This window comes from Rhyacophila brunnea, unplaced genomic scaffold (genome assembly GCF_057557595.1).
Source record: "Rhyacophila brunnea isolate RB1 unplaced genomic scaffold, BYU_Rbru_1.0 scaffold_18, whole genome shotgun sequence".
Lineage (NCBI taxonomy): Eukaryota > Metazoa > Arthropoda > Insecta > Trichoptera > Rhyacophilidae > Rhyacophila > Rhyacophila brunnea.
In genome coordinates this window covers 8,547,355-8,572,433 of record NW_028232837.1, presented here as the reverse complement: position 1 = coordinate 8,572,433, position 25,079 = coordinate 8,547,355, and the positions used below count along the sequence as shown (strand labels likewise).

The following is a 25,079-nucleotide window of genomic DNA, read 5'->3' as shown; positions in this document are numbered from 1 at the left end:
CTTGCTCGAGCATCGTTCGAACATATCTCAATGTGTGTACCATCTCACTTGATGCCTTTTTGTTTGATGCGAAAAGATTGAAGGGCTGTAATTCTTGCTCGATGCTCGACAGAAATTCGCTTGAGTATGACATGACCCAACGTGTGCGATTTGCATGCTTCCAAGTCAACATGTTCGATCGATTGAAACTGTTGAGCAAGAACGTGCATGGGTACTATGGCTTATGATTTGCTGATTATCTCTTCATTCAAGGAATTAAATTCGAATGATTGCGCATGCAGGCGAGATAGGTTTTCATTGTTTTAATTTTTATTGTGCTGTGTCCAGTAGCAAGTTTATTCAATTAATAAATTTTCCTGACATCTGTCGATATTTGGTTAAACTTTTCATTAAACTCCATTTCTAAGTGTATTAAAAGTAAAATTATCGTTCATAGATGGCATATTATTCGTATTTATATTACAAAATAAATTATGATATTGTGGATAAAAATCGATGGTCGACTATTTTTTATTGAGTGATTCCAACCGGATCCGTGAATAGTACCAAGGGTTCAATGCAGTATTTTGAATTATATTTGATTCTTTTATTTGAATTATATTTTAAGTATTATCTGGTGAATTTTACTTGGGAGCAATGACGTTCTGTGGGGGTAGGCAGGTCATGCGTAGCATAGGGACAGCACATTATAAAGGGCGGCGAATGAAGTAGTGACCGCAAATATTTTGAGAGCAGTGGCAGTTTTCCACATGCAGTCAAGCAGATGTGGTCGCTTCATTAGTAAGTACTGACAGCTTGGTATAAAAAATAATCGGAAGGATAAACAATCTGGACAGCATAATATTGTATATATTGCAATGGCGGCTTAGAGCATAAGTTTGTTTTTTCACAAAGGTGCGTCCAATCTCATCAGCGTCACAGACCTTCATATAGGGCTGACAAAAAAGTTATCACTGTTTAGTGTAGGTTTTGTGGAAATGCTCTAATTCTCAGTAGGTTGTGTATCTAAATTTTAAAGAAATTTGGTTAATTTGCCGATTTTTTTTTAAACCATGTCCGATCTTAACAAGATCATGTGGGCTTCCACAGAGTGGAAATTTGTTTCAACATATTTTTGTTTTTACGAGAAATGGATGTTAGCCACTTGCTCAATCCATTAGGACCATACTCTGACTCGAACACAAATTTATAAACATTATAATTATGCGTGTACTTGTCAGACCCAGGATTCGAACCTGGGACACACGCCGTTATATGCTGACGCTTGAGCCGCTTGGCCACTGTGGGCGTATTTGTCGATTTTAGATAGTTAATATGTGTAGACTTATGCTTCAGCTTATAGTGTCGTAGGTGCCAGGTTCGAATCCTGGGTCTGGAAAATACACAAATTATTTTTCAAGTTACCTTACCCATTATATTCATATATCGCTCCTCTTCAGTTCCACAAAAATTACAACTCCAAAAAAATTACTAGTCCTCATAGGGCCTTGTAGCACTATGGAACAGAGCCATCGATATATTTCTCAGGTGTTTTAAAATGATGTTATAGTGCAGCGGTCGGCAACCCAAATGCATCGGCGTGCCACAAAACAGGTAATTCAAAGTACTGGATACTCAGCGTGCCACTGAAATAAAACTAGTAAATATTATAGTAATTGAGGGACCATTTTATTTGACTATAATAATACACGCTACAAAGGTGGACTCCCTTGAGGTTCAATTTTCGAAGCTACACCATATCGTCACTGTTCTGGCAGAAAACACTAATTCGAAAAAATAACATTGAGTTAGTACCAAAATGTTCTTATTTCAAACTTTACCATCTGGAAACCTTCTTAATAAATAAACAGTCTTTATTTTAAAGTCACCCTTTTTATGATTACTTAATAAACTGACATGATAGACGATTATTTCAAACATTTTAACAACTTCAAAGTCAAATTACTCAAAACTAGTATTCTCCAGTTAGTGTGTTCTGCCAGAACAGAGACGATATTTGGTTCATGGTTTGAAGTTTTTAATTTTATACACATTTCCGAATTTTGTGCCGTAAACACTTAAACGACCGAATGCGACTTTTTTTATACAATGAAATCTGTCTGGGGAGTTTATTCCACCGAAAATTTTAATAAAACGTCATTTTCGAGGCGTGCCACCAAAAATCCTTTCATGTGCCACCTAGCGGCATAGGTTGCCGGGCGCTGTTATAGTGTATGTTGAATAAAAGGATTTTGCATTCTTAACTTGTTGACCGCGGAGCATTTAATTACTATTTAATTACCTCATTTAAATAACATGCTAATTATATTGAATGGCCAAATAATGAGGGCACAACAGGTGTGCCGTCCGCGTTGAAAGGATTAAATCTTCATTGGATTATTCGTTGAATAAAAAATAGTTTATATGATTGTTTAGCTTTTACTACTGTACTATTGTTTCACACACTACTGACATGTCATGACCTGTCGTAGTATTCAAAAGAATATATAGGTATGTAGATATAGTACTTTCATACTTGTATATTATATTTTATAAAAAAAAGATTGCGTCCGCTTCTGAAGAAAAGGTTTATTTACAATCTGTAACAGTGCCGAACACGGGTCAATTAAATACTAATGTAATATTGTGAAGAATATCCTAGTGTAATGTTGTATTGTAGTAAATAAGCAAAGGCTTGTTACCACTGGCTTAGTGCTAATCATTAGTAATTTGTGTGATCACTCGTCCCCTAATTAACACAAAAATGTATCAACAAAAAGTTGATTTTTCAGGTGAGGCAAAATAAACTTTTTTTTTGTTTTAACAAGGTTTTTAGCAAAACTAAGTATCGTAGAAAGGTGAAATTTTTATTGTCTTAATCTATGATCATTTCTCTGTAAATTAAATTGTTTTCATATTATTTTTATTTCATTATATATATTTAAAAATCTGGTTTTAAAAAAAGTCGACTGACTTACGTTTTCGTGTTACCAACAAATATTCAGTCTATCACTGGATAAGCAATAAGGTTTCAAAAATGATAATCATTACTTATTTATCTTAAGTTTATTTATTCTTAAAACTATATAGATTGCTATTATTTAAATAGTTTTCTTAGAAATAAAGTTAAAAATATTAATACAAAACATCATCAATGGTAAAAATATAGAAAAAATAGACCTGTTCGAAATAATTTTATTATAATACTTATGGAATTCTGGTTCATACAGATCAATAGAAACTTTATTTAGATGGAAAAACATTAAGGCCATGCATTAGTTGAGACACGGTCTAAAAAGATCGTCGCTAGGCGATGCGCGGTTTGCGGGTCGCGGGTGCAAATGAGGCATGTCAAACCAAATATTATTTGTCTTATAAATCCAACATGTCTCCATTTAATGTTCTTTTTATTGTTTTATCAGTGACAATAATAATATATTCATTGACATGTTTTCTTTTTAAAGTAAATGGGTAACGTTTTAAGTCATCTTTACACGATTTAGGAATTATTACGGCCGTCGCCATCACGAAGCAAAATGACGTCCTTCCAGCTCTACATGCTCTCTCAGAATGGGAGCGAGTGCAAAATTTCGTCGCGCCTATGGTAGAAAATTATTTGGCGTTTCACTGATGAATCACCTTAATCTAAATATACAGAGAAACAAATTAATACAATCACTATGTTATGTTAAGATTACAAACATGGAAGACATTTAAAAAAAGGTAGAATCGACAGTTCAGGTTGATGATAAATGTTAAAAATATATTTGATTATAAATTTAATACAAACCATATGAGAAAAAAAGAATAATGTAGGTATAGTGTACGAAGGCGCATTCTGTCGAGAACCCCCACGTTGGGCCTTTGTAAGATACAATACCTACCTACACTAAATAATACTGTATTTAGGATATAACATTTTCAGTCCGATTCATTTTCACTATTATTCTCACGAATATCACCACCAATAATTATGAAAATATTATAAAACTGGTGGTGTTGCTGGCTTATTACACCGCTCTGACAGAGCGTCATAAGATCATGATTTTTTCTTTGGCTATTGGTTGTGGTTTATTTATGCCCGGATGAAATCAAATTCAATTGGGTACTGTCTTGTACTGAGGCGCTGCTGCATCGTTATATTTTTCATACATGAAGTATTATTTGGTTCATCATTTCTGTATAGGAACCAAGAAATTTTTAACCTGTTTCCCTGGTCTCCATTTGAGTCAATCTTTTTTTGGCAATAAATTTGAAGTCATCGAATCCCGTTGTGTCAAGTTCATTGACGGCGTACTTTCCACCTTTCGATGATATCCAAACCACTGCATACCAACCAGATGAGTTAAAGATATCGATATTCTTTCACGTTCTCTCAATCTGTGCGTGCACTGAATTACACTCCATTTGGGAGTGTCCGGGTTCAAAAAGCAATGATCAATCCTTGGTACATTGAGATTTTTAGTGCCATTAAAAACATTGCACACACTGTGATATTGTGGTTCTGCCCACCGCATGTGTCCGAAAAAAAGCAAAGTCTTTCCTGTTTACCACAATACTTTACCGTTTCCATTTCAAATTCAGCAAAATTAATCTCCTACTGTAGGTATAGCTCGATCCTTAAAAACATGCCTATAAGACAATTTTTCAGGCAATAATTCTTTTCTAGGCAATTCTCCTTATACAATTCAAACATTTTATCCATTTTGAGGATTTATATTGAAATAAAAGATTTTATGTACGTCAAATATTATGTATTCGATAGTTTTTTACTTCTACTTTCAGAAAACTTCTCAAAATAACACATTGCTTTGTTGGTAACACAAAAACGCTATGCTGTTACGTTTGTGTGTTAATAATAATTTAGGACGAATATTGTTATCACGAAAACCTATCAAGCGATACGTTTGTGTGTTTCTAATCAAAGTAACATAATATTAGATACGTCTTAGGTTATTTCGATCTGTGATGACATTTTAAATTTTTTTGTTTGTCCATCAGGTAGAAGCCGTTATTCTGAGTTAAACTGCATACTTAACTCAAAAACGCATTTTTTGTCGATACGTTTTTGTGTTAATCAGGGGACGCACTATTCGAGGAGTGTAGATAGGCTGAAGATCCAACATAAATAGTGCACACTAAACTTTGTCAGTCATACTTATTAATTGTTTTCATTTAACTAAGAATACAAGTTGCTGATGGGCGTTAGTTTTTAAAATTAAACTAAACTCTGCTTAAACCAATTTATAGTACCTAGTTCAGGTATGCTATATAGGCGATATGACAAAAATAGTGTACTTTTTTTCAGACATACCGTAAAATGGGGTGAATACGAACAGTTCCCAGTAAAAAGATTCAGATTAGTGCAATTGCCAAAATGCTATCGTCTGCATTCCAATATGTATGTTATTTAACAGATAATTCACTTTTCTGCCTTTTGTAAACTCCGATAGGACATGAAACTTGACCGTTTGTTATTTATCAGACATGAAAAAGTTTGTTGCGATTTGCATGTTTTGCAGGTCTGAAAAACTTTGTCGAACGTGTCTATGTCGATGAATGAACAGAACACAATTAAATAGGTACCTAATTTTGTTCCAGCTAATCCACTGATTAAAGAAATAATACAGATTCCGTTTTCTAAATAAATATTTCTTTATTTAATGATGTGTTTTAATAAAATTTGCTGTTTTTCACTCTCCGTTCCTATTGACCCCGTTTCGCTGATGAATAGGAACAGACCATAATTTTGGGAAAATATCGATGGCGAGTGAATATTGAGTGTTCCCATTCACCAAACCATACTGCTGAATCTCAGACACAAGTTTTGGCAAGCGAATTTAGCTTTTCAGTCAAACAGCATAGGGTTTAAATTGAATTTGAAATCTGAAAACGTTCCTATTCACCCCGTTTTACGGTACTTATCTGTTTTTGTTAAATAAAAAATACATATTATATAGTTTCATTCGTATTTGACTTTGACTTCTATATCGAGACGTACACGTTACTACGGCCGTTTCTGGAACTAAAACCGTTGCAATACTGCTTGCATGCAAAAAGTGCGTGTTGTAATATTTAAATCGTAAACAGCGCCATGACGTAGATGTCAATGTATAGAAACTGAACTCACAGTAGTTAGTTAGCCCTGCCTAAACACCAAACCACAATAGATAAAAATATTCTTCTATATATAAAATATCTAGATTTATGTGTGATTTAATGGCATAATTTTAAATAATTTATAAATAGATGACTATTTTTTGACTATTATGTGTTATGGCTTGGTTTATGCAGGGCTTAATTGAATTTAAAAAAATAACCAATACCATCTGCAATTTGTATTAATTCTAAGTTCAATAAAAACATATACATACATACCTACGTACGTACGATTGACAAAGTTTCATCTTCATCATCAGGGGCGCGACAACCGGGTGTGGGTCCTGGCCTCCTCCAACAGCTCCCTCCACCTGTCCCTATCCAGTGTGGCCGCTATCTAATTTGGTACCCCTAGAATACGGTTTGAATAAAGTTTAGTGTGCACTATTTATGTTGGATCTTAACAGTGACGTCCCTAGATAAAATGCCGCCCCTAACCAGCGCCGAAATGCCGCCTGGTTTTTATTTTTACTTACAGTATTTTTATCATCCTTTCAAGAGTCCAATATCTAAGAAATGTGTTGTGTGGATACTTTTACTAACAAAATATCAGACTATTTATTCGCGAATCTGCACGTGTCGTTTCTGGTCATCAAGGACGTCGAAAGGCAATGGAAGTATTCTAGATATCGCGGACCCGATAAAACCAGTGAGCTGATTTTTTTAATGGAAAGATATTTTCGATATACCCACGATCGGCCTATAGACTTATAGGCCTATAAAAATTCGTTATTACTAAGTTTATGTAGCTATTTCTATATATTCCAAATGATTCTTCTCGATTTGCCGCCCTTCGAGTAAATGCCGCCCCCAAGCGACGCTCAATCTGCCTACCCCCACGGGACGTCACTGGATCTTAACAGCTTTCCATCCTTCGCCACAGCCGCCACATGTTAAACAGGCCGGAAGACCGTCCAACCCATAGACTATAGATACATCTAGACGCCACCCGTTGCATTGCTAAATGAACCTGCGTGCCGTGCGTTTGGTTTGTGGGCGAGCGAACACATTCGTCTACAAATGTTCGAGACCATAGAACATTTCGCTAGTGCTCGCCCAAAGTGCTCGCACTAGACGCTCAGAATTAAAATATAATTTTCTATTTTTTTACGTTATATAGTATTTTTAAGCGGTCAAAATGCAACCATTGGGTAAAGATATCCATAATTTAAGTTATTTTAAAGAAACACTAGGTCACTGATATTAAAATATATAATAATATACAAATAAATTATCACGAACATGTATCAACTTACCTATGAAACGTAATACCATCGTCTTGCTTATCATTACGGCTACCATATTTTAATACAATACACAGAACCATCTTTCCTACTTAATTAACTAAAAATATTAACCACTGACTTTATGTTTAACACAAAAATAGCAATTTTAACAACACGAGCTTGCAGGTTATCGATGCTACGTGAAGCGATTCACCACGATTTGCCGGCGATACTTTTGGAAACTAACTCACACATATGTAGACCTTTTATCTTACTCAAGTGCGTGTCGCAGAGATTATATGGGTGCCGAATACTTTCTCACTCGCACTCATGCATCGTTTTTGTTCAGGCCTTGGTCCAACCCCTTTATAGTACTGACATAAAATTCATGTCTAAATAAAACACGGTTCTTATCGGTTTACAGGGAGCCAGCAGCAAACAAATTTTCAAGATAGCCGACATACTGGATTATTTGTTAGCTTTAGGTTAGATTAGGTTTTCATTCTTGAATTCATGAATTTTGTCGAAATCAGCTATGAAAATTGAATTAATGTTCATATTGAATCTAATAAAATTGGAGACTGTATAGTATACGGTCATCTCTTTCCGATAAGAGAGCTCACGGTGAAATGTGCCACGGAGAAATGTTTTACGTACAATTTACATATTCGGCCTGTTACCACGTGTCGGTAATAGTGTGAGTTGTAAGTATCAATGATTAGTACTAAGCCCACAAGCCTTTAAGTAGCTGATAATAATTTTATATTATACCAATTGTGTAAAATTGTTTTTGTAAAGTTATTATTATAGGTATATAATATGATATTACAGTATAACCTCGTTTTTACGTGACCGGAATTCACGTTTTCCCGGCAATTGCGTGTAATTTTTTCAGTCCCGATATTTTTCAGTACATTTAATACCCGCATTTACGTTTTTCTTTCCCGCGATTTACGTCGGAAATATTCAAAATATGCGAGTTACGCGCGCTTGACAATGATTAGGTCGTGACATTCGAACGGCGTAAGGTGTTTGGAGGGAAAACTCCGTGTCTTTAGAACGGCGCACGGTGATTGGTCGGCGAACGACGCTGTGATTGGCCTGAGTTCGGCGCAAAAATTTATATTGAATGTTGGTTTTTTAATAAAACGTTATTTTTTAAGAAACATACAACTTAAATGTTCATTTTTTCAATACCCTTTTACATTTTCCCTCGAATTAGGTTTATTTTTTTCAGTCCCTTAAAAAACGTAAAATAGGGGTTATACTGTTATTATTATTATTTAATGAATGTATTTTTGGTGGTTAACAAAATGTATAATTAATTATTGTTTTTTATTTTAATTGTTGATAGAGTTAACATAAATAAAGTTTTTCTTCTCGATGTATTTTTGTGTTAGACTCTGTTTCTTACTTTCCCTTACACACAGTGGTGGCTCGACGACTTTCTAGGTGGTGGGGTTTAGCCATTCAATTATTATATATACATATCTACCTACTTTCTCATATTATACATTATGCACCAAGCTACTTATAATAATATGATTTTATCAATGAGGAAATGAGTAATTTTTCAGAATAAATAATAATATGATTATCTGAGTTCTTACTTAATCATATCTAAAAAGCGTGCTTAAAATATTAATAATCTCCTATATATTATTATCCTAAGAGATTTTGGAAAACGCACGATATTTTTTATTTAAATACCATTTTGTTGATTATTAAAGGAATTCACTTTAATTTTTGGAGTCCCAAATCTACTTCCATTTGAATCCGGCACAATCTCATAAAACTCGACACAATCACAGATAATATCGTTTTTAAATAGCGTTTTATATCCGTCACCATACATTTTCGCATCTTGCTGGCCATCTACGGCAAATTGATTATAATGTCGCTTAATACTTTCTATGTAATCGATATTTCACAAATCACAATTACTATTCCACAAAACTATTCAAATCTGTAAATGGAACATTGGCGTACTACGGGTTTTATCAAGAAATAAATGCATATTTCCTGACTAATTACTACGAAAATATAATCTAAAACCACTTCACTGCCACTTATCTGTCAAACTAATGGACTAATGATTGTCATTTGTTTTCTTTTGTGAATTGCATATAACAAATTCATTTGACGTGTCAAAATTCAAATTTAGAATTTGCAGGAATAATCGAAAAAATGTGACATTTCTATTTGCACCCATAAATAATCAATTTCAATCAAGACATTTATTGTAAGATGAAGATAATTTGAATACTGCCATCAATAAATTGAATAATTTCAGACTAACGAGTAATATAAGAAACTACATTATATTATTATACATATTACGTTCTTCTCAATATTATAGTAAGTATCACATACTATCCTGATTCAGTAATAATTATTGAATTATTTTTACATTTAGGTAGGTAAATGGAATTGATGTGAAGTTTAATACAAGTATATTAAAAATTTATGATGTTTATATATTTTATAATAATAATTATATATAAAATTACAGTAACCTTTCTTCTTATTTTATATCATTAGTATGAGATACCCGGGGTTCCAGCGGCTAGCTCAGATGTCCATCGAACCCCGGATTCACAAAAAAAGATATTTTAAATTGAGGAGAAATTAAATGAAACCACGTCTGTCTCGTGCGTAACTTGGTATTATCTTATATTTTACATTTTCTTTACACGTTTACATATTTTGTTTTAACAATAAGTTTCGCAGGTCCGTACATGTTGGAAAAGGGATGCTCACTACTTTCTTTTTCTTTTTCAAACTTCGCGTACCCACGCCGTCCAACAAAAAGGACTCTCGTGATTGGCCAAATTTTATCGCGTGATGTTTTTGATTTGACGAATCACGAGGACCACCCCGGCGCAGGCGCGTGGAAATTTGAACGTTGCCGGCAAGCGCGGCAAAATTTATTATATATGAATAAGTACTTATATTTAATCTTAAAATTATCTCTTTCATCCATCATCATTTATACTTTAAAATCTATCTTAATTACACCTCCGCCCAGTAAGTGATTTTCACGCACCGGACGAAGGCCTTTACTCATGATTAAAAAAATAAAATTACGTAGTTGAGCAAGGAATCAGATTAGATGTTTTATGAAGCCGTTTCTAGAGGTCAGGGTTACGTTTCGACTTATGACTACTAAATGATTATTTTACACCGGGAGAAGCCCGCCTGTAACAGGGGTGTATCAAGTAACTATTAATCTTCTTCTTTCGACCATGTCCGATCCAAATCGGATCATATGTAACTATTAATACTCAATAAAAATTAAATTGCAATATTGTTTCTTTTAATAATGACATTATTTTATCCATATACATTTTATCTTTGATCACTTCTAAGTGAAATATAATATACTTATAGTCAAATATAGTCATCTATGACCTTTTTACGACACAATTAAGTACAATAAGTAAGTACCTGCTACTTTTTCCATTTTTTACATGATAAATATAATATTTTTTCTATTTCCCCTCCCAGATAAGTAATTTGTTAAATAATAAATTTAGCATGTTGGAATTTATTCATTAGTATATTAAGTACTTACGAATTTTAAAATAAAATACTATTTTTGCGCCTAAGCAAAGCATATGGACACACCCATTCTGGGTGGTAATTATGAGATCTTAAAAGGCATTATGAGAAACAGTTTTATACATTTTTTTCAATCTAATGGGATCTTCCCCCATTGAATAAATAAAACGTATTGTAACGCAATAATCCAAATGTATGAAAAATTAGACTATCCTGCTGTGGCGATGGATGGAGATAGGGTGGATCCACCATAGATAGTACAGACTAAGCTTTGTCAGTTATACGCATTTGTTTTCATTGAAATAAGACTACAATTTACAGATGGTATTGGTTAGTTTTTAAAATTCAATTAAATCCTGGGAAAACCAAGCCATAATACGCATCGGTCTATAAAATATTTAAAAGTATGCCATTAAATCATACATCATTTTGGATATTTAATATCTCATTCACCGCAGAGTATTTAATTACCACATTTAAATAACATGCTAATTATATCTAATGGAGACACAACAGTTCTGCTGTCAGCGATGTAAGGATTTTAATAGATATAATAATATTTTAAACTACTATTGTTTGGTTTAGGCAGGGTTTAATGAATTATAAAAAACTAACCAACAACATGACGTGTAATAATAAATGTATTATTAGTTCAACGAAAACAAATAAGTATGAATGAAAAAGTGAAATATATAAAAATATTATTATATTCTATTCCTAATATCCAACACCGCCAAGCCGTCTGTAAGACCTAGCGAGACAGACTGGCGACCGCCAGCTGGCTCTAATAGTTATTAATTATTATTATAGATTAACTATTATCAGTTTTGAACAACAACAAACAGCTAGTGTTTTTACTCACCTAGGGGTTATTTGATTCGCTCTCCAGTATGCGAATACTACGCTAATGCATTCACATCCTTTGTAGAATGAAATTTGTACCGCGGTGACGGGATGGGACGGGACTGAGTGACCGAAAGTGAGTAAGTGAGCGAAAAACAGACGTCATAGCTTTCTTAATTTGTACATAGGTGTCACCGTGAAATAAGGCATATTTAATTCAATTAATTATTTTAATACTGCGTAATCATCGTTATGTCATTACATAATTTACAATCATTGCTTTTTTTATTTGTATAATAATAATACATATCTCTATAAAATTGTGATGGATAAAATAAATTAAATAGTTCATTTAATCATGTAATCAAATTGGTATATTATGACAAAGATAAAAATATCGGACGTGTATTTTTGACATGATAACGATGTGGGTATGGTCCATACAAACCCTAAAGGTAGAGTCGCCCCTGCCTACACACGGTCGTTTCCATGGCCCCACAAGGGGTGGGGGGGGCTGACAGGGCTGTAGCCTGGGGGCCCGGGCTTAGGAGGGGCCCGGTGTGGCAGGTCAAGCGGGATAAACACACCACAAATTTGGTCTAATTGTAAAAAAGTCTGAAAGCTGTTAGGCGAGTAGAATTTTATTTTATAATTACTTGTGTTTCCTGACTAATAAAAATTTATCCAACATGGCGAAGGGTCACATGTTACTTGGCTATCACAGAAGGGGGTAGCGATCAGTGCTTCAAAATATATGTTGACAATAATTCAAGCGGATTTATTTAAAAATACCAAAAGTCGCTAAAATATAGCCATGGTCGTTTCACCTGACAAAGCTGAAGATTGCTGACCGTCTTTGATTAGAACAGTCAAAGTGCTATTACCAAACTTGGCTAATCTTCATGATGGAACTCTGATTTTACGACCAAGAAATGAATTAGGAAGGTTTTCATGCAATTTTTTTAGGGACAATAATAAAAGTCTGGAAGTTTGTATTACATATGCAAATTTTTATTTCTGGTATATTATGAAGCATTCTTTTTTCGCAAATAAAATATTTAAGTACCATTACAAAAATTAATAAAATTTGGCTATAAACGCTATAAAATAATAAATATTTAAAATCATTTAATTTAGTTTTCTTTATATTTATATAATACCTATGCCAAGTTATTTAATTGTCAAATTACGTCGTTGAAACTAGAAAATTGTGTAACTCCAAAAACGCTACTTTGGAGCTTACGCAAAATATTAATCCATCATTTAAAAATGTTACATTTTTATGGAATTACATCATTATTGCAAGACGGATAGATATTAACAACAGCCCCTAGATGGCATTCAAAGTCAGTTTTCGATTAAAACGGTGTTACACATTTTTCTAGTTTCAACGACGATTAGTAACAATGGACATTGATTTATACAAGTACATTGAATAGAATAATTCTTCTTTTATCCTAATACTAGTAGAGTAAATTATTAAACCTATGAGAAGAAGATTCATTCAAATTTGTCATTGTTTGGCTAATACAAAATATCCAAATATTTTAACCTGTCAATTTTACAATCATTTAAAATAATTGTGGTCAGTGGTGACATTCACAATTAACACAAAATTAAATTATAATAGGTATTATGATTACAGAAAGCACTTTCATATCACAAGCCTTTTTGATGCTTGGCCCGTAGAGGAGCAAACCAAAAGTTACAACCATGGAAAGTTGGTGAGATTAAATCGAAGCAGTAATATTGGCTTAGATTGAAATGCTGCAGCCAGCATTTTCAGGCAGATCGCAGACTAAGAGGACAGGGTTGAATTTGAGACCATGTTGGCAGAGGATAAGATGAGGTATTCCCCACGAGCAAATGTAGAAAGAATCACAACTTTCTGGATTTGGGTGGAGCTCTACGTCTCCTTCGTCGGTTGTAGTGGTGCACTTAATCGCTGGGGATTTTGTGATTTCAAGTACTGGCGGTTGTGGGGCGATAGGTGTTGAAGCGGGTTTAGTTAAACTTGCGATGTTGCAGCCAGCATCTTCTGGCAAGTCACAGACTAAAAGGACAGGGTTGAATTTGAGTCCATGTGGGCAGAGAGTCAGATGAGGTATTCCCCAAGAGCAAATGTAGAAAGAATCACAACTTTCTGGATTTGGGTGGAGCTCTACGTCTCCTTCGTCAGTTGTAGTGGTGCATTTAATCGCTGGAGATTTTGTGATTTCAAGTACTGGTGGCTGTGGGGCAATGGCTGCTGAAGTAGGATAAATCTGACAACCAGCGTCTTCTGGCAAATCGCAGACCAAAAGAACAGGGTTGAATTCCATTCCTTTCGGACAATAGGTCAAATACGGTACTCCCCATGAGCAAATATAGAATGAGTCACAACTTTCAGGATTTGGATGGAGCTCTACGTCTCCTTCATCGATTGTGGTACTACATTCAATCGCGCTTGTATTCTTAACAGATGGATTTGTGATTTCAAGTACTGGTAGTTGAAGAGCAACAGATGCTGACGCGGGACTAATTTGACCTGGTTTATTACAACCAGCATCTTCTGGTAAGTCACATACTAAGAGGACAGGGTTGAATTCCATTCCTTTCGGGCAATAGGTCAAATACGGTATTCCCCATGAGCAAATGTAGAATGAGTCACAACTTTCTGGATTTGGATGGAGTTCTACGTCTCCTTCATCGATTGTGGTACTACATTGAATCGCGCTTGTATTCTTAACAGATGGATTTGTGATTTCAAGTACTGGTGGTTGAAGAGCAACAGATGCTGACGCGGGACTAATTTGACTTGGCTTATTACAACCAGCATCTTCTGGTAAGTCACATACTAAGAGGACAGGGTTGAATTCCATTCCTTTCGGACAATAGGTCAAATACGGTACTCCCCATGAGCAAATGTAGAATGAGTCACAACTTTCTGGATTTGGATGGAGTTCTACGTCTCCTTCATCGATTGTGGTACTACATTCAATCGCGCTTGTATTCTTAACAGATGGATTTGTGATTTCAAGCACAGGTGGTTGAAGAGCAATAGCTGCAGCTGGGAGTGGTATTTCATAAATTGGTAGTGTGATATTAGGGGATGGTGTGACCGAACCTGTGGCATTGCATCCAGCATTTTCTGGTTCATCACAGATCAAAAGAACAGGGTTGAACTCAAGTCCCGCCGGACAATACGACAAATAGGGTATACCCCACGAGCAAATGTAGAACGAGGTACAACTCTCTGGATTTGGATGAAGCTCTACCTCTCCTTCATTGGTAGTGGTGTTACATTTAATTGTGGTTGAGTTTCCTTCACTGGATGGAGTAGTAGTCTCAATCATTGGCGGTTCTGTGGCATTAGGAGCAGCTGTAGTAGTAGTAGTAATATTTGAAGCGGTGCATCCGGCTTCTTCTGGCAAATCGCAGACCAAAAGAACAGGGTTGAATTCCTGGCCTTTCGGACAGTATGTCAAGTGAGGAATACCCCACGAGCAAATGTAGAAAGAATCACAACTTTCCGGATTGGGGTGAAGCTCTACGTATCCTTCTTCGTCAATTGTGGTGACACATTCAATGGTAGTTGAATTTCTTTGAGGATTATTGTTACCGGATGATGTAGAAGAGCTGACCGGTGATTCTCGTTCTGACCAAGACCTACATCCGGCTACTTCGGCGTGATCGCAGACTTTCTTAATGGGATTGAAATGGAGATTGGCAGGACACTCCCTACACAGAGGCTTATTTATCAAACCTACGCAGTAATAGAATAAGTTGCAGTCATCCGGGTGGGGAAGCAATCTATCATCACCGATATCAGCAGGACATTCGACAGGAGTCACAGTGTGTAGGATGCATCGTTCAGAAATATTGTCCTCCCTTGGAAGTTCATCCTCAATGAGTTTAATGTTTTGAGGTTGCTCGATAAATGTTGTAGGCCGGTTTGTTAATTTTAATCCTGGTTGTTCTTCGCATCTTGCATTAGCTGGGATATCACAGATATTAAATAGAGTACTGAAGTGCATTCCCGGTGGACAACTCATGGGAATAAGATAACCCCAGTCACAGACGAAGTACTTGTTACAATCATTTGGGTTTGGGCGTAGATCTGCAAGAATTCCATTTTCCTTTTCGCATATGATGGGCTCGACTGCCAAATCGTCAATAGCAAACAATAATTCTGATGCCTTTGGTTTAGGGGTTACTTCACATTCTGCAACATTGGGATGATCGCAGACCTTTTTGACTGGGTTGAAATGAAGATTGGCCGGACAGTCTCTGCAGATTGGTGCAAGCTGAGTATTTACGCAGTAGTAAAACAAGCCGCAGTCGTCTGGGTGAGGCAATAGCTTGTCATCACCGATTATCATGTTACAGGAGACTGGAGTCACGCTGTTGTCGATGCATCGCTGGGATATATTGTTGAAAGTCATTGGTGGATTTGGGACCAGAACTGGAATTTCTACGCCCTCATCCTCGTCGGAGTCTTCAAGGCTGTTGGATTCTTCGCTGCTGTCTGGAGTGCATACTTTACAATTGGCATGCTCTTTCGTGACGCATGTTTGCTTCTGATTGTCAAAGTACATACCATTTCCGCAGTTTCTGAAATAAAAAAAGAAGTTCAATTAGTAATTCCCACATTTTCTCTTTGAAGCTTTGTATAAGAATATAAGTACGATATCTTAGTACCTACATAAGTAAAATTATATTTGTTGGCTTGATGCTATTAAACGCTTTGGGAATTGAAAAAATGTGACATCTTGTGCCTGTATGCGGCTTGCAACATGTTTTATTATTGCGGTTCACGGTTTGCATGCACCTGTCTTTTTCACAGGGGTCTAATGGATAGAAATACTACTTATTGAAATTAGCGGAGTTTTGTCATAGTTTTCTGTATAATGGATACCTACATATGTATATTAATATAAATTGAAATAAAAGTGACAACTTAACTGTCCTAAATGTAGGTTTGTAGAACAACAGAATTATTTTTAGTGCTGATTATCTCCGCAAACACGAAAGACTGACAGTATCAAACATGTATTATTTATTACATTATTGAATATTTTGTGTCAATACTAATTTTATTGTGTCTGTGGTGTTTTAATTACTGAACGCGCGACCATTACATTATTTATAATTATTCAATTTATATGATAGGTACTTCATATTTATATCACTATTAAAATTATAAAAATAAAATTAAAAAATATTTTAATATTTTACTGCAAATTAAAGGTTCCCAAAAGCGACGTTGACATACTATTGATGATTGTTTTACAATAATACACAAGGTTAGTACCTACTAAATAGTTACGAAATATGTTATGTAAATCATATCGAGCTTCATTAAAAAGGATTTTAAGTTATATACATTTATATTTTTATAAAATCGATGTTTTTTAAAATAAATATAAAAAATATTAAAACTATGAATTAGTAGAAAATCTCTTTAATACACTAAAGAAAACTTAATAAACTAAATTTTAATAATCAATATAAATAACTATAAAATAATATGTAGTGTATATTTTTTAAAATTGTGAGTTTATCTTTGACTTAAAATATTTTTTTTCTTTTTAATATTTTGAGATACATATTTATTAATTAATATAGTTTAAATTGTAAATTATCAGAAAAAATGTCTCAAATTGCAAGCTTCGTATTTTTCCGCTAGGTGCCTCTCGTAGGTAGAGGATTCGCCTTAACTATTAGTTTAGGTATAACTAATCGATTTATATGCTAAAATTTTCATACATACTGCGTAGCAGTGGCGAGGGGTGGAGGTAGGCTGTTAAGATTCGACATAAATAGTGTACACTATAGTTTGTCAGTCATACTTATTTGTTTTCATTTAACTAATAATACTATTTGCAGATGGCGCTGGTAAATTTTTAAAATTCAATTAAACCCTGGCTTAACCAAACCATAATATTTTAGGTATGCTATGGGCAATCCGACAAAAAAGTGCACACTTTTTCAGTCATACTTATTTCTTTTCTTTGAATTGAGAATAAATATTACAGATGGTGTCGGATGGTTTTTTAAAATTTATTAAGCTCTGCCTAAACCAAACCATAATCGATAAAAAATATTCTTCTATCTATAAAATATTTTTTTGACTATTGTCTATTATGCCTTGGATTAGGCAGGGTTTAATTGAATTTTAAAAATTTATAAACATTATCTACATATTGTAGTATTAGTTGAATAAAAACAAATAGATACGTTTGACTGACAAAGTTTAGTGTGCGCTGTTTATATCTGATCTTAACAGCCTACCTCCACCCTTCGCCATTGCTGCGTAGATTAATTGAATTTAGTATTTACAATATTATCTATTAATAATTATGCTCGATAAAAATATAATAATATGTAGGTACGAGATAATACCAACAATCAATGCGATGTATTAATTAGTCTCTATTAATATCTGTTATCAACATATTATTTTTATTATTATTTTGATAAGGAAACAAACGATTGTTGGATAAATCTAATCTAAATAAATTCAATGGAAAGACGTAGGTATGAAACGTCTGGAAGGTAAAAGTTGTGTCCGCTGGGTCGATGAGATAGTAAAGTTCTACATAATGACGCGCCCCACGGAGAGAAATTGAATCAGACTGGAGAGGCCTTCATCCAGCAGTGATTGGATCCAGCTAGGTGACGATTGAATACGTTTTGCTAATTATTTTCATTTTAAAATAGTCAATACCCATCTAAGAATATTAAAGTAAACATTTTTGTTTTTCGAGAAAAAAACATCTTTTTACTAGATTAGAAAAAAATAACACCTTCTAAAGATATATAATGTTTGAGGCTTTCACTATTGTTTTTTATCGTAGTAGATTTTTTGGTTTCTACTGTGTGTCCTTCTTCCTTCTTGTGAGTGAACACGAGAGGGCATACCGACTTAAACATTACACGATGTCAGCTATTGCCGAGCACTCGATGGATACAGGACACAAATTTGACTTTGAAACCAAGATATTGGGTCGGAATAAAGGATATTTCGCACTATTGGTAAAGGAGGCCATTGAAATCTATAGAAACCCTGAAAATATTAATAGGGATGATGGATTACGGTTAAAAACGTCATGGCTTCCGGCACTATCAGCAAAATCCAATATTCGAGCCGGTATCTCTGGTCGTAACGATTGACACATTACTCTGAGCAACGCCTTTATCTTTAGCAATGGGTAGGGGGGCCCGCGCCAAAGATCCTAGCTTGGGAGCCCGCTTCAGGATGTGAGGGCCATGCCTACACTACATTTCATCACAAAACATATCACTCTTGATAATGACCTCTGCAACGAGCCCGAAACGTCGAGGAAAGAAGGAGGAAGGACACACGGTGGAAACCCAAAAATCTACTACGATACCTTCTAAAGAGTTTATACAATTATATTTTAACAAAACACAATATTTACTACTAATTCCACTTGTTAAGAAGTAGAATACAATACATTTCCATTACGAATTGAAAGTTACCATAAAAGAAAAAAAAAATAGAAATATGTACTCGTAAAATAAATTGTGCTAACAAAAATGTGACTGAAAATGCACGTCTGTTTTTATAGTTTTGTCTGAATTGTAATTTTTATGTTTATTTTTAACGTGTTGATTATTTAAAATGATTCGCTGTTGAATTGGGCATTACTGTCTTTGTACAAACTACATACACCGAATGAATCTGTTTAGCTAATATTTCAGTTGTTTAAACAATGTTTCTACTCTCTACTCTTATTATTACATTCATTTAATAATGGCGTAGGTGGTCAGTACTTCTCCACATGAGAACAAGTGTGGCATAGTGTGCGATTTGCTATTTGATAGGTTGTGAAAATAATATTAATATAGTGGATTTTTCAGTTTATTTTTGTCGTTATTTTGCTCTTGGTAAAAGAATTGGATTATCGATTATTTTATTTAAAAAAAATAGTAAGTAGGTAGCAGTAGCGAAGGGTGGAGGTAAGATGTTAACCGCCATAAATAGTTCACACTAAACTTTGTCAGTCATACGTATTTGTTTTTATTGAACTAATACTACAATTTATAGATGGCGATAAGACAAAATTGTGCACACTTTTTCATTCATACTTATTTATTTTCGTTGGATTAAGAATACATATTACACATATTGTAGGTTCATTTTATTAAATTCATTAAGCCCTGCCTAAACCGAACAATTATAAACATATTATTCTATCTATAAAATATCCAAATTTATGTATGATTTAATTGCATAATTTTAGATATTTTATTGTTTGACGAGTATTTTTTGACTATTATCGATTATGGCTTGGTTTCGCAGGGTTTAATTGAATTTTAAATACTAACCAACACCATATATAAATTAATTGTAGTCTTATTTTAATAAAAATAAATACGTATAACTGACAAAGTTTAGTGTGCACTATTAATGGCGGATCTTAACAGCCTACCTCCACCCTTAGCTACCGGTAGGTAGGCATACGCATGCAATTTGCTAAATTTAATGTAAGTAAGGGAATACAATGGAAATACGTAGATCGCTGTCTTCATATATCGATAGATAAGATACGTTTTATAAAAACTGTCGTTTTCTGACTTTAACACTAAAGTGTATTTTTTGAATAATTCTCTATAACCGACAACTGTCAAAGAAACAGATTACATAGTATGCAACTACATTAGATACCTATCACGCTCGTTTTTTAAATGTTGCATAAAATGAGTAACAGATTTGAAATATTAGATAACATATTTGAAATGACCAAGAAAAAATCTATTTTTACTGTTTTAAAGTGAAGGTAAATGCAGAAGCAAGATTCAAAAAAGGACAGATTCTTCTGGCATTGCGAACACGACGAAATCACGTTGAAACGGTGTTAGTGTCATTTTAAAGCAACGGTACCAACACCTAAACGAGTCGCCTGCACTGCTAGAATAATCTGACACCATTTTACATAATATTTGTAATTTTGAAACTGTCGAAATACCGACGCGTCTACGGAAAAAAGACGTTTTAATATATTTGCTTTGCGACTTGTGTTTTACCACCACAAAACTTCATGTAAATTATTCATTTCATGTAAATGATTCGTTTCATAAGAAATGAAGATTAAAAATTAGTAGGTTGTATAATTATTATGTATATTTCTTTGTCTCCTAAGAAGGGTGGATTACAAAAAGAACAAATGTCAGAACTGAGCAATATTACAGGAGAGCAAAAAACCTCATAGAATCTCTTTCTTGTGAATTATGAATTATTTTTTTGATTACTACACAATAACATAATAATTAGAACTTTTGAAGTACCCATCAGGAAAATATGTAGTAGACGGATGTCAGTTTACACAATAAAATTAATAATATTATGCATTTGTAGAAACTATTTTGTCAAATGATTTTTTTTGCTGGAATCAAAGAAACTTTTACACAATTTTCGAGAGTATAATAGACAACATTTTTAAAAACAAAATGACATATAAACCTCAAATATGAAAAAAAAACTGACATAATATATATTATGTTGTTTTTGTAATCCACCCTTTAATTTAGATCCCATCAAACAGTGACGTCCCGTGGGGGTAGGCAGTTTGATCGTTGCTTGGGGGCGGCATTTACTCGAAGGGCGGCAATCAAGGAGAATCATTTGGTATATTATACTTATTTGTAGAAATAGCTAAAATTATTTTGATTACATGTCGTACAATAATAGCATAGTACAAATGGTGTGAAAATAATAAATCTGTGTATTGCTAAAAGGCACAAACCAAATGTGTCAGATATATCTACCAAATAGAACCTCAGTGATTTGGATAAATGTCTAAGATAATTACCATATTTATTGGCTTTTTATATCTAAATATAATTTTATATATTTTAGTGGTAAATATTTTGTAAGTAATGTATCCATACAACACATTTCTTAGATATTGGAGTCATGAAAGGATGATAAAAAATACTGTAAGTATAAAAATGGGGCGGCATTTTGGTGCTGCCTAGGGGCGGTATTTTGTCTAGGAACGTCACTGCCATCAAATAGTCAATTTTGCATATTATTATTTACTGATAAAAGGGTTTGCAATGGACACGACTATATTACATTGTTATCTAAAAGATTTTACAATTATACAATTATCATGTTTATAAACGTTTTAGAATGTAAGTAAGTATGTTGAAATAATCAATGATGTATAACATCATTGGAAATAATAAATAAAAAAAACTTTTGGCCAGATTCGTGAAATTAAAGTATCCTCCTCCAGCTGGTCGATTTTTGAAATTTTTGTTTGTTGAAAACGATTTTTTTCGAAAGATATATTATTATTATTTACTAAATCCATTTATTATTTTTGGAAATATTGTTTAATTAAGCGGTATTTATAAGTTCTTAAATTGCGTACTTTGGTTGTAGAGGTTTTGATTTTCCGATTGTTTCTCGCAATATTTGAAACTCAAAAATTAGAGTTGGTTTTTGTTTCGTTGTTTGAGCTTTGGGGAATTCGTTGTGAAAGTGGTGAAAAAATTTCTCTCGAAGTAATCTCGAGAAATAATAAATTCGAATTATTATGCTAAAACATTCTCTAAATATTTTTTTTATAAAAGTACAAACCTGATGACAGCGTTTCCAGCTATGCACGATATAAACTGTCCACAGTTCCAGGGTACTGGGAGCAGCAAAAGGCCGTTCCCTTCTTCAGGACACGGTTCCGGCACACACGATGCATCTATGGCAGCCCATAGACACAGGGTCAAAGCCAACACTAAAAACTTTGACGACATGGTCGCTAACACTGTTTAAAGTGTTATTTAGTCGTTCGGTATTGTTGCAGTCACAGGTGTTACTATTGATCACTTATAATTGGCAATGTATTTTTTTCCCGATGTATGGCGTTTTAAAGGCTTGTGGCTATCTTAAGAAAAAGCAGATAAGATAAAATTGTAAAGATAATTCTGTGCTCGAGTGCTGCGATGATTATTATATTAATTCTTAATTTCTGGGTAATGGTGTATACGTTTGACAATATCTTGTGGCATTGAAATAATACACATTATAAATTATAAATACGACGCGTTTCTTTTTATAGTCCGACCACAGGTACACCGGAGTTAAACAGGCCTTGTGCAAATTCCTAATAATCATAAATCAATTTTAAAACATTAATATTATGGTATTATTATTAACAGGGAATACATGGAACGTGTGGTCCACTGTAAATGTAATATCGACCCTTAATCGACAGAACAACGTAAGCGACAATTCATAAATTTTAGAGGAGAAGGTTTTTTTTTAATTATTTCCGTAATTAGTTCCAAAAATGAATTCTGTTAATGTGGTTAATAATAATTGGTTACTGCCTATACGGAAATTATAAAACAATTGCATTAGTGGCGGTAACGCTGTTTTGCTTATGTCTATGACGCGATATTTTTTTCCAGGCATGTCGCTTACGCTATTTGGCGTAGTCGTTTTTATTTATAAATTTCATGCTAATTATCATGACAGGGCATCACTAATTAAGTATTAAAATAAATAACATAAGTACCCATTTATTTTACGAAAGGGGGCGTTGTTTAATAAATTAAAAATACTTTGACTTTTTAAATTAATATTTTTGCTTGTAGATACTTAATCACATATAGGTAAAATAAAAATAAATGATTGGTATTTTTAAGGTTTCGCTTATATTATTAATATTATCAGGTATTGTTATTTTTCAAAATGAAATAGGTACGTATCTACTCGTACATAATTAAATATGGGGACCTACTAATTATGATAAAATAAAATTGTAATCAACTATTCAGTTTTACAAAAAAAATATTGTCCCACATTTTTTAAGCAGTAATCGCTGTATTATCCTCATTCACATCTTCCTGATCGGATTCTGGTAAAGTATCTTCCACTGATAATCCATGTGGCAGTTTCATAAACTCATCCGTCATCTCTGAAGGATATTACATCTAACACAGAGACTTTTAAGATCGTTATACTCGATCTCCGATATTGGTGATTTAGCACTATACAGCAAGGGTGGCTGCGCTTAAAGCATCACAGCACTTGATCGGGATCAGTGGGTCTATTCTATACTTATCGAACACTAAATTGATAAATAGTATCAAACTTAGGGTAGGTTTGTATCAAAATATTAGCACATATTGTAACAATTACACGAAGCCGGTTTTTATTGTTGCAATAAGTGCGATATTTTAACAGCAGCAAGATAGGTGCTGTTAAAATATAGCACTTATTGCAACAATAAAAACCGGCTTCGTGTAATTGTTACAATAAGTGCTAATATTTTGATACAAACCTACCCTAAGTTTGATAATATTTTTCACTTTATCACTTTAGCGGTCGATAAGCATAGAATAGACCCACTGATGACATTTTCTAGGTCTAACAGTTTAGTCCTACTGTCACCAGAGTAGGTACAATATTTGGTAAGTTTTTTAAATTATGCCTTTCGTAATTCACCAAATTTAATTTTGAACTTTGAAGGAATGCAAGTAGCAGCGAAAGATTTCCAGTCACGGAATTCTGCATATGACATGATGACCTAGCGTTGGAAATGATGGTGGGTCATTCTGATAGTGCCCAAACTACTCTGAATATAAATGACTCAATTGTCGCATGAATGGAATCGACCGGCGTCGTAGTACGATCAGTGGGTCTATTCTATAGTTATCGACCGCTAAAGTGATAGATATTATCAAACTTAGGGTAGGTTTATATAAAAGTGTTATTAATTATTGCAACAATTACAATCAACGTATTGTAATTGTTACAATAAGTGCTAATTCTATAATACAAACCTACCCTAAGTTTGATAATATTTATCACTTTATCACTTTAGCGGTCGATAAATACAGAATAGACCCACTGGTAATAGAAAATGTATTTCTATCAATAATTCAATGAATGTTGAATTTTTCATAAAATAAGATAGCATACCCAGTGTTGCCCGGTTCTTATTCTGACCAATCACAGTATAATAATTCCTTGATTTTTTCCCGCTTTGTCAGTCCTGTCCAAAGATTTGTGCATTATTGCGGAGATCTCATTACTGCCACGTTTACCATCAGTTTCACCCCATAAAAAGCAGTATCCATTATTTATTCCACTTTCGTAGATACTTTCATTATAGTATGCGTATTTCGACTAGGGAGTGTTTAGCTGTTTAGCACCTTCTCGAGGTCAAAACAATACGTCATTGTGATTTTTACTTTTGGCCAGATCATTAAAGAACATCTCCTTGAATTTATCCTTTACGGTAAGGGGACATTTGTAAGTATCCGTTTCAATTAGCCGAAGTCTCTCGTCACCAG

The 25,079-nt window shown here is 33.9% G+C and overlaps 1 protein-coding gene across 1 annotated transcript; it reads right to left on the bottom strand.

Annotated features, from left to right (window-relative positions):
* Window positions 1–12,791: 12,791 nt before the first annotated feature.
* LOC147073173 (uncharacterized) lies at window positions 12,792–22,621 on the bottom strand. The gene is made up of 2 exons (XM_085945293.1): window positions 22,363–22,621; window positions 12,792–16,361 (listed from the first exon to the last, which is right to left on the bottom strand). The coding sequence occupies exons 1-2, from the start codon at window positions 22,530–22,532 to the stop codon at window positions 13,523–13,525; spliced, it is 3,009 nt and encodes a 1,002-aa protein (XP_085801419.1). The 5' UTR covers window positions 22,533–22,621; the 3' UTR covers window positions 12,792–13,522.
* Window positions 22,622–25,079: the final 2,458 nt, after the last annotated feature.

Bases quoted from the DNA above. Each gene is read 5' to 3' on its own strand.
- LOC147073173 (XM_085945293.1), bottom strand. From the start codon at position 22,532: ATGTCGTCAAAGTTTTTAGTGTTGGCTTTGACCCTGTGTCTATGGGCT. The intron at 16,362-22,362 runs GTTTGTACTTTT...TTTTTATTTCAG, and splicing joins GCTGGAAACGCTGTCATCAG to AAACTGCGGAAATGGTATGT.